Source organism: Nelusetta ayraudi, unplaced genomic scaffold (genome assembly GCF_046127955.1).
Source record: "Nelusetta ayraudi isolate G7.1 ecotype Tasmania unplaced genomic scaffold, CSIRO-AGI_Nayr_v1 ptg000067l, whole genome shotgun sequence".
NCBI classification, from domain to species: Eukaryota; Metazoa; Chordata; class Actinopteri; order Tetraodontiformes; family Monacanthidae; genus Nelusetta; species Nelusetta ayraudi.
The window spans coordinates 2,501-15,000 of NW_027466117.1; the positions used below are offsets into that span (position 1 = coordinate 2,501).

The window sequence follows — 12,500 nt, forward strand, 5'->3', positions numbered from 1 at the left end:
GCGTCTCAGACGTCTCTCTCTCTCTCTCCCTCTCTCTCTCCCTCTCTCGCTCGGCCGTCCCGCCGGCAGGCGACACTCAGAAGCTCCAGACGGTCTGGCTCACTGGCATCTGCCGCAACGAGAAGAAGGAGGTGATGAGCAGCAAGCTGGACATCGACAACATGGCGGGCGTCTTCTACATGCTGCTGGTGGCCATGGGCCTCAGCCTGCTGGTCTTCGCCTGGGAGCACCTGCTCTACTGGAAGCTGCGGCACTCGGTGCGCAAGTCGGAGCGGCTGGACTTCCTGCTGGCCATCAGCAGGGTGAGTGTCAGAGAGCGCCGCTGTCAGCCCCATCTGTTCCCCAAAAAGTCCCTCAGCGATGTCATCGCCTCATTTGCATAATTGGGAAAAGGGACTTTTTTTTTTTCCCCTTCTTTAAATGTCCTTTTTAACCTTTACTTTGCCTCTACGGTCCACAAGGAGGAGCCGACAACAACAAGTGGCCAGTCAGAGCAGCACACGAGGAACCAGAACCAAAACCAAACCAGTCTAAAGTCACACTTTCTGTAGTCTACACATGCACAATGCATTTCCAGACAGGACACGCAGGGGGCGGGAACACAGCAGCACGCTAAAGGTTTCCCAGAGCAGCAGAAAAAAAAGTCGCGAAATTTGTCGCTAGTTGCCAGTTGCTTTCAGAGCGCTGAACACTGGCTAAATATAGCGACACTAAGTTACTAAGTTGCTCACTTGGTAAAGCAACAGTCAGCCACGCCCTCAAACCAAGCACTGACCTCTGACCCCGTCCAGCCGCACCCTTTTCGCCGCATCGTATCGGAGAGCAAAGACCAACAACATGAGAGCCGGCTTGAAGGAACCTTGAAATAATCCGCAAGATGTTTCCACCAATGACATCCATCCGTCTGTCTTCCCCCCCCCCCCCCCCCCCCTTCCCCTCCTGCCCACTGCAGGGCATCTACAGCTGCTTCAACGGCGTGGAGCAGAGTGAGCACAGCGGCGGCGGCGGCGGGAGCATGCCCAGTCCCGACGTCACCACCAACTACTCGCAGGCCAACATGCTGAAGATGCTGAAGACGGCCAAGGACATGGTGTCGTCGGCGCGGGTGGAGAACTCGCTGGACAACGCCACCAAGACGCTGGAGAGCTGGAGCCGGCGCGGCGCCGACAACGTGCGGGCCGCGCTGCCGCCCCCGCGGGTGATGGTCGGCGCCGAGGCGGCGGGCCACGCCCGCCTGCCCTACATCTCCGGCATGGTGGACAACCACTCGCCGTACCCCCGCCGGGCCCTGACGCCCACCTTCGCCCCGCCGCAGCACTACGGCAGCTCGGCCCAGACCCTCCTGGACCAGCCCCGCGTGGTGGCCCGGCCCACGCCGCTGCGCTACACGCTGCCCACCCGCAGCAGCCAGCACGCCCTGGAGAGGACCCTGCCCATCTCCAGCCTCAGCAGCCCCCACATCGCCATGAGGGACCCGGTGGCCGCCAGCTCCTCCGACCTCCGCCACGCCGGCAAGCTGTACGTGGAGAGCCAGGCCCGCCATCCCATGTCCCCCTTCGTGCCCTACCGGGAGTTCCAGGTGCCCGACGTCTACCTGCAGCACAAGGGGCCCCTGAGGCGGAAGTTCAGCTACCCGCCGGACTGCCTGAGCCGCAGGCGGAGGTCCCAGGACCCCAGGGTGAGGGCCGACTACGACGAGCCGCGCTCCTCCTGCCTTGCCGAGCTGAGAGCCAACAACCTGCTGAGCAACCACTCCCCCGCCGGCGCCGCCACCGCCGGCTGCACCGCCGGCCACTACCCGGCTGGCGGCGCCGGCTGCACCTCCTGCGTGAGGTCCTACCTGGACCCCGAGACGGACGACGTTCCGCTGCTGGGCAAGGACAAGCTCAACCGCCGCGCCTCCTTCCTCAAAGCCACCTGGGCCAACGAGCGGGTGCACCAGCTGGACGAGACCGAGCCCTCCACCTCCCAGGGCGCCCGCGCCGACATTCCCGACCTGTTTCCGCGGGTGGTGGTGGCCAACCCCAAGCCCCACAAGCTCTACGGAAGCCTGGGCCACAACCTGTCCTGCTACCCGCTAGCCGCCGAGCCGGCGTACCTGGACCCGGCCCACATGGGCTCCTACCCCTACAAGCAGAAGCTCAAGTACTCGGACCCCACGCGGCTGCCCTCCTACCGGGAGGCCATCCTGCAGAACGCCGCCGCCCTGCGCCGCTCCTCCTCCACCGTGGTGCACAGACACTACTCCACCTACCTGAACTCCTACACGGACCTGCCGGTGTACGTGGGCCCGTCCCAGTGGTACGACGGCTCCAAGGACCAGGTGTGTCACCTGTTCCCCTGCGGCGGTCACTGCCCGGAGGGCGGCGCCGCGCTGCCCCGGGTGGCCGACCGGCCGCTGGTCTACCACAACAGTGTGTTCGGGCCCTTTGACGGCTCGGCGGCCACCAGGGACGAGCCGCTGGGCTCCGGGTCCAGGGAGCGGAGGCAGGTCCTGGTGGCGCGCAGAGTCAACAGTCCCTATGTGCCAAAGCCTTGGGGCCGAGTTTCCAGCCTGGAGTCTGAGGTGTGAGTCAATGCTGCAGCTCCACCGTCTCCTGGAAACTGAGCTCTTCTGAGAAGAGGCATGCCTGGGGGAGAGGGAGGGAGGGGGGAGGGGGGAGGTGGTGGAGGTGGCGGAGGAGGAGGTGGAGGAGGAGGTGGAGGGCGGGGTCTCCTTTAAGCCTCTCGGTTCAAGCAAAAATTAAATCTCCTACACCGATAGTGTATTTGAGGGCGTCGACTCTCAATTGCTAGTGCAATAATACGGGCGAGGGAGCGAAGGAGGAGGAGGAGGAGGAGGTGGTGGGGGAGGTGGAGGAGGAGGAGGAGGAGGAGTCACTGACATGCAAAATCACTGCTGGGAACTTTATAAGACAAAGTAAACATATTTAAAAATATATATATATATGAGAAAAAGAAGTGTTTAAAAGTATTTAATACATTTAAAAAAAATAACCTGTCAGTTGTTATTTAAAGGATTTTAAAATGCTATGTTGCTATGTGGAATTTCTGGGAGACAATATACTGTAGCCTCTCGATCTGATCATTACTTGAGACTTGTCTTCTGTTTTCTGTTTTCTCTCATGGTTTTTGCAAAAAAAAAAAGCATTTTAATTCCCTGTGTGTGTGTGTGTGTGTGTGTGTGTGTGTGTGTGTGTGTGTGTGAGAGAGAGAGAGTGAGAGAGAGACCCCAGTCGACAGCCGATCTCAGGCTGGGGATTCAAAAAGCGAAGGGAAAAAATCTAAAGAATGAACTTTGACCAGTGTTAGGTGTTCCTCCGTTGTTTCACGACCCTTTAATAAAGAACGATGTCATCTCAAGGGACTTTGAAAAACCTCTCGTCCTTTTCTTTTGTGCGCCTGCCGTCAGCAGAACCACAGGTGAATCCCAGCAGGTTCAGCCACAGTCATCAGGAAACTGAAGTTCTCCACGAGAGACTTTACACTTTATTCTCCACATTTTGACTGACTTCACTTTGACATTAATTGCAAAATTTAGATTTTATTCACAAAATTTCGTTTTCGTCAACTTTATTCTCAAATTTTTGACTTTAATCTCGAAATTTCAATTGAACTGGACGGGACATGGTGGGTCGTGGCGTGGACTGGGAGGGACTGAGAGGGACTGGGAGGAACTGGGAGGGACTGGCCAGGACTGGGAGGAACTGGGAGGGACTGGGAGGAACTGGGAGGGACTGGGCAGGACTGGGAGGGACTGAGAGGGACTGGGAAGGACTGGGAAGGACTGAGAAGGACTGAGAGGGACTGGGCAGGACTGGGAAGGACTGAGAAGGACTGAGAGGGACTGGGCAGGACTGGGAGGGACTGGGAGGGACTGAGAGGGACTGAGAGGGACTGGGAAGGACTGGGAGGGACTGGGAAGGACTGAGAAGGACTGAGAGGGACTGGGAAGGACTGGGAGGGACTGGGAGGGACTGAGAGGGACTGGGAAGGACTGGGAAGGACTGGGAGGGACTGGGCAGAACTGGGAGGGACTGGGAGGGACTGGGAAGGACTGGGAAGGACTGAGAAGGACTGGGAGGGACTGAGAGGGACTGGGAGGGACTGGGAGGGACTGGGCAGGACTGGGAGGGACTGGGAAGGACTGAGAGGGACTGGGAAGGACTGGGAGGGACTGAGAGGGACTGGGAGGGACTGGGCAGGACTGGGAGGGACTGAGAGGGACTGGAAGGGACTGGGAGGGACTGGGAGGGACTGGGCAGGACTGGGAGGGACTGCAGCACGCAGCAGTCTGACACGTGTGAGAAGATCAGAAGGACGTGAGAACATGTTGCAGCGACACGTGAACACGTGACAGCATTTCACAGCTGACAGGACACAGCACCTGACACACAGAAACAGGAACACAACAACAAATATTTGGAGTCATGAAGTCTTGCAGAATAAATTCAGTGGGCCTGTTTAAAGCAAAAGACACCTGACTCACCTCCTGACTCACCTTCACATCAGCTGCTGCAGCTTCAAACAGTGATGGTTTGTTCCTCAGTCATTGTCCTTGGCAAAAACCAGGTGACTGGACCTCTGGACCACCACCTGGACCTCTGTCCTGGTGGTGGACTGAAGTTCAAGCCGTCTCTCAAGTCAAGTGCTGGAATTAAAACATACATAGGCATACATACAATCCATGTTTGATGCAGCTAAGTGACATCACATTGACTGTGGCAGTCTGCAAAACCATCTCCCTGCAGAGGGAACCAGGTGGGCGGAGCTCCATCCTTTGACTGTCAGCACCTGGACCAGCTGCTCCAATTAAAATATAAGAACGGAACAGCCGGCTCGCTCACCACACACACACACACACACACACACACACAAACACACACCTGTGTACACTCTGGATGACAGTGTCTCTCTCTCTCTCCCCCCCTCTCTCTCTCTCTCTCTCTCTCCCTCTCCCACTCTCATCAGCGTCCCGGCCAGCAGGAGCGTTGATACTTTTCAGCATCATCAACCTGCAGAACAAAAACATTTACCATTTAAATGTCTGCCCAAAAGTAACTCTCACATAAAATGAAAGGATGGATGGTTTGGCAATCATTTCATTTTGTTTAATTTACTCATTCATTTTTCTGAGGCTTGATGGAGCCGCCAGCGCTGCCAAGTTCATATTAAAGACCCAAAGTCAAGACAATAAAGACGGAAAGACTGAAGCATTTCACTGTAACTTAAAATCATTTTACAACATTTGGCAGCTCTGACTGTTTCCCAGAGTGACGCTGGAGCGAGTGGAAGGGTGCTGAGGAGTGAGAGACCTCACAGGAGCAGGAGCAACCTTCAGTTTGGCTGCCTGGTTCAACACAAATCAATCAACTCACCCTCCCACTATCAACGACAGCGCCAATCTGCTGAAGGTCATCTGAAGGTCACCAACAACGGCGTGTCCTCTGCATCCCTGCAGCCTCGGGGCGAGATCACTGAGACCCCCCGATGCCCCCGTAGATACCCGGCTCCTGATTGGACAGTGGGGGGGGATTAAGGCGGAAAGCCGTTAATAAGTGTGAGAAGAGACTCGATTCTGGAGTGCAGTTCTCCGTATGAACGAGTTCGCCGAGTTCACCCAGCAGTGGAGGGGCGGAGCCGAGCGGTGCACAGAACTCCACTCACTGGCCCAGAAAAAGACAAGAAAGTGGAAAGTTGAAAAACGAAGGCTGGATGAGCCTCCCACCCCCTGGTGGTGACGAGAGGTTCCCGCTATTTATTTATGGGATGATTTATCGGAGGCGGAGCCAAAGGCCCATCCTCTATTCAACACAGGATCCTGCACTGAAACAGTTTGAAAGTCCTGGTTGTGGAGTGTTGGACTGGTCATCAGACACGCTGCCCCGCCTCCTTCAAGCCCCGCCTCCCTCAAGCCTCCCCTTCACCTGGCCGCCTGCCAGACTCCCCACCTGAGCCACAGACAATGTGTTGGAGCTGCACTTCGTCCAACCACCTGGATGGTTTGGAGGTGGGCGACGAGCCAGACCTGCTGCACACACACACACGCACACACACACGCACGCACACACACACACACACACACCGAGGCCCTCCTCATTAGCTCGGCCGTGATGTGTGGAGCAGCTGAGCTGCGTCTTTCTGCAGAGACTTGAGACCTGCTGCTGGTTCGATGAATCCTTGAACTCCCCTTCCCGCCGAAAGATGGGCGGAGTCATGGTGACATCACTCACTGGAAGTTGGTTTAACAGTCAGCAGCGCCACCCTCCGAGCTTCCAGTACCATTTTAAAAACCGGAAGATTCCATATTTGCCCACAACTTTGCATTTTGACTCAAAATTAGACCAAATCAGCCAAATCAGCCTCTTTCTTACTCATTATTCAGACCAACAGAAAACATGGATTCAGGGCTCCTCCCACATAACGACAGCCAGACATTTCCTTTTGCCTTTTTGCAACCATCTTTGGCGGTTCCTGCTGGCCAAACGTTAGAATGCAGGCGTTTGGTTCTTCTGCGTTGTTGAAACTGGAAGCTGCACCCGCGTTTTGTTTTACAGTCAGTGAGGAAAATGCCCGCGACTGCATTTTTATTCTTGACCAGACTTGATCGTCGCGGTACATTGGTTGTCTCTGTCTTGAGGCGGCGACAGCCGACGTTCAAACGGCAGGATGGCGCTGACGCGCGGTCTCGTCCCCTCTGCTTGGTATGCAGATGCTGCCGTGGCGAGTCAGACTCCGCCGCTGACTGCGGCTAAATGGAGCCGAGAGGAGGCCGTTACGCCTCCCTTTCGGGTGGTCTAATCGCTCCATCAAAAAGTTTAGGGAGGGCCATAAAAATCCCACGAGTCACCGATTCACTTCGTGTTCTCGGCGAGGGCAACAAGATCCTGGTCCTGGTGTCTGACTTTGGGAGGTTGAGCATCATGAGCGTCTGCTCCGGGTTGAATGCACTGCTTTCAAGCCAAGAAAAACCCCACCAGTCAGCGTGCATCAGAAGGCTGGGCGGGGCTGTTGGGGGTGGGGGGTCGAGCCCCTGCTGGAATTCAGCAGGTCCCTGCACCACTTGGTTCTGGTGGGCAGATGCCCGGAGCAGCTGGACTCGGGGTTAGCGAGCACCCGTCAGCATGTGCTGGCGCCGGGCGCCGCCAGGCCTCACCAGAACAGAATGTTGGCGGCCAATCAGAGCTCTGACTTCCAACCCCCTCCCTCTCCCCCCCTCCAAAACACCCCCCACCACATTATCCCGAGTAAATCCCAGACCGGCAGCCAGGCCTGGTTAGGAAACCCTGGCCTGGAGGTGAGGACGTGCACGTGCACGAGCTGAGATGACATCATCGCTCTGAGGACATTGTCGGGATGTTTGATCGTCTGATTGGCCAGCCAGTCACGTTTAATGGAAGCAGCTGGAGAATGAGGAGGAGTTTTCTCCCGATGGGAAACGAGCCACACTGAAGGGGCGAAACAGGAAGTGGGACAGGAAGAACCCGAGAGAGAGCAACCATACAGGACTAGCGGCGTTGAAAACAGCAAGAAATGATGCAGCGCTGCCACGCCGCAAACATCCAGATGTGTTTTGAACGAGGGCCAAGGTTGGAAGCAGGATGAGAACAAAAATACTTTGCATTTGCTGAAAGTCTGTCGAGGGTGTTGCATTTACGAGGCATTAAAACTCCACCGTCACCAAAGGCTGGTAAATTCCTTTGACACACCTGTTGGCGAAGCGTCAGTGTTGCATCATCAGGCTGCGTGTTTGTCCAATGAGACGCTGCTGCACTCGACTCCGCCCACCCACTCGCCTGTGGGAAAAAAAAAGAAAAAAGGAAAAACCCTCATTAACACGTCACGCTTCCATCACCCTGATCTGGCAACCCAGGTGTTCCAACCAGCAACCTGCAGGCCACGCCCACTTCCCTGCCGTGACACCTGCAAAATGAAGCTTTGTTTTCCGCCACAGTTTACTCGCGAGCTGAGGTCGGGGGAAAGGAGCTCCAGGGGGCGCCGGCTCTCAGCAGCGACCTCCTGACATTGATGAGTATTTGCTCTCCGTCAGGGTGGCACGCCATTCGTCACCGCCCCGCGTGATCAATTAGGGAGGGAGGCAGTGGCTCGGCGGGACGATCGATGGTCTGGACGCCATACCCCCCTCCTCCCACACACACACACACAAACACACTACGCCCCCTCTCCTACACCTCCTCCTCCTCCTCCTCCTCCTCCTCTTCCTCCCAGCCGCGTTCACGTCAAAAATATTTTCCATCAGTTCTGCTCTGAGGCACAACGTTCTCAGGTGTGTCAGCTGACGCCAGAGTCAGGTGTCAGGTGTCAGGTGACTGCCGAGCGACGCCTGAAAAAGAACAAACAAACACAAACGCTGTGCCAGAATGTTGAGAACCTAAACGCAGCGTTTTGTTGATTGGAGAAAAGAAGGAACGCGGCTCAACGAGAGGCACAGACCATTTGCCACCAGGGCTAAAAGGGGCGTTTCAGTGGGCGGAGCCTGTCAAGGGAACCCACCAACCTGCAGCAGATGCTGTGAAGAGCTTCTGACTCTGAGTGTCCCCCTGCTTGTCACCTGTTTCTGTGGCCGTCAATCAGTCATCAGCTGATTTACTGGCACCAGTTGACTGCAAGGAAACACGACACTCCCACTCTGGACTGCATCGTCTTGATGTTTTTATTGTTTCAATTCAAAATGTTGAAGTTCACTCGACATTGTTGAAGGAATCTGAATGTATGGCAACTGCCCTTATTCATTTAAAGACCTATCTATTTATTTGCTGTCGTCACATTTATTCACATCCATTAATCTGAGTTTTGACAAAGGGATCGACAGTCAGAGGGTTCATCAGATGGATCAGTTCTCCTACAACGGCGACACCTGGTGGCAGGAAAGGTCAAGAGAAACAGCTGTGTATGCACAATAATGAAGTAATGTATTCTGGACAAATAGGATCGGCTGCAGAAGAAGAGAAACAACTTTACAGAAACATCCAGCAGCCATGGAGACAAACATCAGGTCGACAGCAAGTCATCAGGAGCACAAGCAGGAAGTGGCGGTCAGGCCATTATGTTTGACTGACAGCCGGAGACACTCGGCGACAAACATGAAGACAGAAGGATTAAGGGTGAGAGTCCAGCTCAGAGTCTCACGGTTTCTTCAACTCAGCCAAAGAATTAGCGCCAACCCAAAGTCCAACATGTAGCGGCTGAGAGAAGGAGGTCTGGACTCTGTGGAGGAGCTCCATGGTTCCAGAGACGCTGTAGAAGGACAGAAGACCTGCCCTGTGGTCCAGGTACACTCCCACTCTGGAGGACTGAGGACCTGAGATAAAAGTCCCGATGCTGTTGTGATAAAACCAATGTCTACCAGGGTAGCAAAACAAACCCCAGGACATGTTGTTTGATCCAAATTTACTTTTCTTTGACCCTCTCCTGATGTCCCTGTAGGCCACTGCTACACCAACCTCCAACTCTCCGCCTCTCCAATGCCCTGCTGCTCCCCACTCCACCTCCCAGTAGCATCGTCCAGTCAGACTCTCTCTGCTCAGGACCTGCTGACAGCCAGTGAATCTGTCTGGATGATCACAATAAGACTGAACTTCCTTCATGTTTGTCACTTTTCTGCCCTCGTCATATAAGAACAGAGAGCGGCTTGCTGTGTTTGGATCCAGAGTGAGTTGACGGGAATATCGGAGGAAGTCCTCTCTGCTCCTGGGTTGTGGTTGTGGTTGTGGTTGTGGTTCTGGCAGTAGAACATCAACTTTGCTCACTGTCCATGAGATGTTTGTCGGAGTTTCCATCAGAACTTGCTGTATTTTATCTCTCAGCTTGGTCACAGCTGCTGCCACGTCCTCATAGTATCTCAGAGGACGGATCTTCAGGCTGGAGGAGTCTGGAAACGGACTGAGTGCTGGCAGTGAGGAGAACCTGTGGAGAAACTGGCTGTGGTCCAGTGTCTGTGAGATGTTCTCCAGCTCAGCGTCTCTCCTCTTCAGCTCCATCATCTCCTGCTCCAGCTTCTTCTGAAGCTCTTTGACTCGACTCACTTCTGCCCCCTGTGTGGATCTGACCTGCTGCTGCACCTCAGAGCGTCTTTTCTCCAGCAGATGGCTCATCTGGATGAAGACGTCCTCGCTGTCCTTCACTGCCTTATCAGCACAACTGTTGATGGACGTTGCCTTCTTCTGAAGCTCCTTCAGGTCTCCCTCTCTGTGCTGGATCTTCTGCTGGATCTTCTGCCTGGTCTTCTCCAGCTCTCTCTGCCTCTCCGTCCTCTCTGCTGCTGCTGCCACAATGTGGTGACCTTGATGTTCATCCATAGTGCAGAGATAACAGATGTTCTGCTGATCAGTGCGGCAGAATATCTTCATCACCTCATCGTGACGAGTGCAGATGTTCTCCTGGAGCTGCTGGCTGGGTTCCACCAGCTTGTGCTTCTTAAACGCTGAAGAGTGAAGATGAGGCTGGAGGTGAGAGTCACAGAAGGAGGCCCGACAGACCAGACAGGACTTGAGGGCCTTCAGCTTCCTCCCAGTGCAGACATCACAGGCCACATCTCCTGCTCCAGCAGCGTAGCAGTGATCAGCAGGAGCAGCTTGGAGTCCAGTCTTCTCCAGCTTCTCCAATAAAGCTCCTACCATGGTTTTCTTGCTGCTACTGCAGTGGTGTCCACAGGGAGTAGTCACCAGATCCTTCGGAAGATCCCCACAGATGGAACAAGCCGAGGTTTCTGGGTCCAGCGGAGCTCCTGACTGAGCCATTTCACCTCCGACAGCCACTGACTGACTGACTGAGTCCAAACCAGTTAGACACCCCAGAGTGCACCTGGGGCAGGGCTCACAATCCAGACTCATTCCAGGTAGGGGAGTGTCGGCATGTGTGTGTGTGTGTGTGTGTGTGTGTGTGTGTGTGTGTGTGTGTCGCAGGGCAGCAGCAGATGACGCTGCATCAGGAGGTAAAACCAACAAGATCCTGACGTTCCCAGACGAGACTCCACTGAGGATCTTCCATCCTCCCGACGGGAGGGGGCGGGGCTTCCGCCTCCTGCAAGCAGCGATGCTGCCGTGATCACTCCGGAGAGACAGAGAGACAGAGAGAGAGAGAGAGAGGGAGAAAGAGACAGAGAGACAGAGCGAGAGAGTGAGAGAGAGAGAGAGAGAGAGAGAGAGAGAGAGAGAGAGGGAGAGAGAGAGAGGGAGAGGGAGAGAGAGAGAGAGAGAAAGAGAGAGAGGGAGAGACAGGGAGAGAGAGAAAGAGGGAGAGAGAGAGAGAGAAGGAGGGAGAGAGAGAGCACCAAGGTCGTGTGAGCGAGCAAGCGAGAGAATCTTCTCCTTCCAATTATTCAATCTCATTCACCGGTGCTGGTGTTGCATGCTGGGTAATCTCAGCAGGATCGATGGGAGCCTCCGGTTTCCCAGAGGAAACATCTTTCTTCTCTTTGGCTTTTTTTTTTTTTTTTCATCCCGTTCACCGCGTGTGTTCGTTTTTCCAGCTCCGTCAGTCGTGACCTTCTTGGTGAAAGGAGGTGAAGAAGGTCCGTGATTCATATTTTCCAAAGGTGTAAACAATCTTCCTGGTCGGCTCTTCAAGGGATCTGATATTAAACAGGAAGTGTCAAGACTCTCAACGCCACTCAGAGCAACACGGCAGTTCGGCTTCACCTTCAAACACAAACATCTTTTAACCTTTTGGCTGAGTCTCACCCTCACTCTCACTCTGAGTCTCACCCCCACTCTCATCCTCACCCTCACCCTCACTCTGAGTCTCACCCCCACTCTCATCCTCACCCTCACCCTCACTCTCACTCTGAGTCTCACCCCCACTCTCACCCTCACCCTCACCCTCACCCGCACTCTCACCCTGATCCCTCACTCTGAGTCTCACCTTCACCTTCACTCTCAAAGTCACTCACTGGTCCAGAGTGACTCTCTGGTCCAGAATGACTCTCTGGTCCAGGGGCTCCAGGACACTCCGGAGGCTCTTCTGGTTAAAGGCTTGATGTTATTTCAATTAACTTCCTCTCAGGTGGTAAAAACCCCTGAGATGTTTCACAGGCTCCGCCTCCGCGGCACCGCCAGTCTGATCCGACGTCAGGCATCAATCAGCTGCTGCGTGTCAACGCCATAAACCAGCTGAAGCTCCTCAAGGCCGGCCGCTGTAGTTACTGCGCTGGCGTCGTAAAGTGGGCGGGACAACACAACATCCATCAGTTTCCGTCTTGACGCTCCGAGCGCTCTGGGGATTTTTCCGGCCAGCGGTTAACGAGGCCGCGGGAATCGACTCGTCCGCCTCGTCTCCGACGGATCCAGGTACTTGACTCCTGATCATTTTGCACATCGATTTTTGTTTCTCACAAGGCCGAGCAGAAATGACCACATAAATCTGGAGGAGGAGGAGGAGGAGGTTGGGGAGAAGGTGGAGGAGGAGGAGAAGAAGAAAGGGAGGAGTCAGCAGGTAGAAGAGGAAGTGAAGGGAGAAGGAGGATGAGAGGAAGAGGAGAG

The 12,500-nt window shown here is 54.9% G+C and overlaps 2 protein-coding genes across 2 annotated transcripts in view; one reads left to right on the top strand and one right to left on the bottom strand.

Moving 5' to 3' along the window:
* Positions 1–2,657, top strand: part of LOC142898480 (glutamate receptor ionotropic, NMDA 2C-like) — a 4,601-nt gene extending 1,944 nt beyond the window's left edge. Inside the window, exons 3-4 of the mRNA XM_076041410.1 lie at positions 70–302; positions 953–2,657. Of these exons, the coding sequence (XP_075897525.1) occupies positions 70–302; positions 953–2,572 (1,853 nt within the window). The 3' untranslated portion in view covers positions 2,573–2,657. The remainder of the gene's footprint in view (positions 1–69; positions 303–952) is intronic.
* Positions 2,658–9,146: 6,489 nt separating this feature from the next.
* LOC142898526 (E3 ubiquitin-protein ligase TRIM16-like) lies at positions 9,147–10,760 on the bottom strand. Its single transcript, XM_076041487.1, has one exon. The coding sequence runs from the start codon at positions 10,758–10,760 to the stop codon at positions 9,147–9,149; it is 1,614 nt and encodes a 537-aa protein (XP_075897602.1).
* Positions 10,761–12,500: the final 1,740 nt, after the last annotated feature.

Excerpts from the sequence above, each read along its gene's own strand:
- LOC142898526 (XM_076041487.1), bottom strand. The coding sequence starts at position 10,760 with ATGGCTCAGTCAGGAGCTCCGCTGGACCCAGAAACCTCGGCTTGTTCC.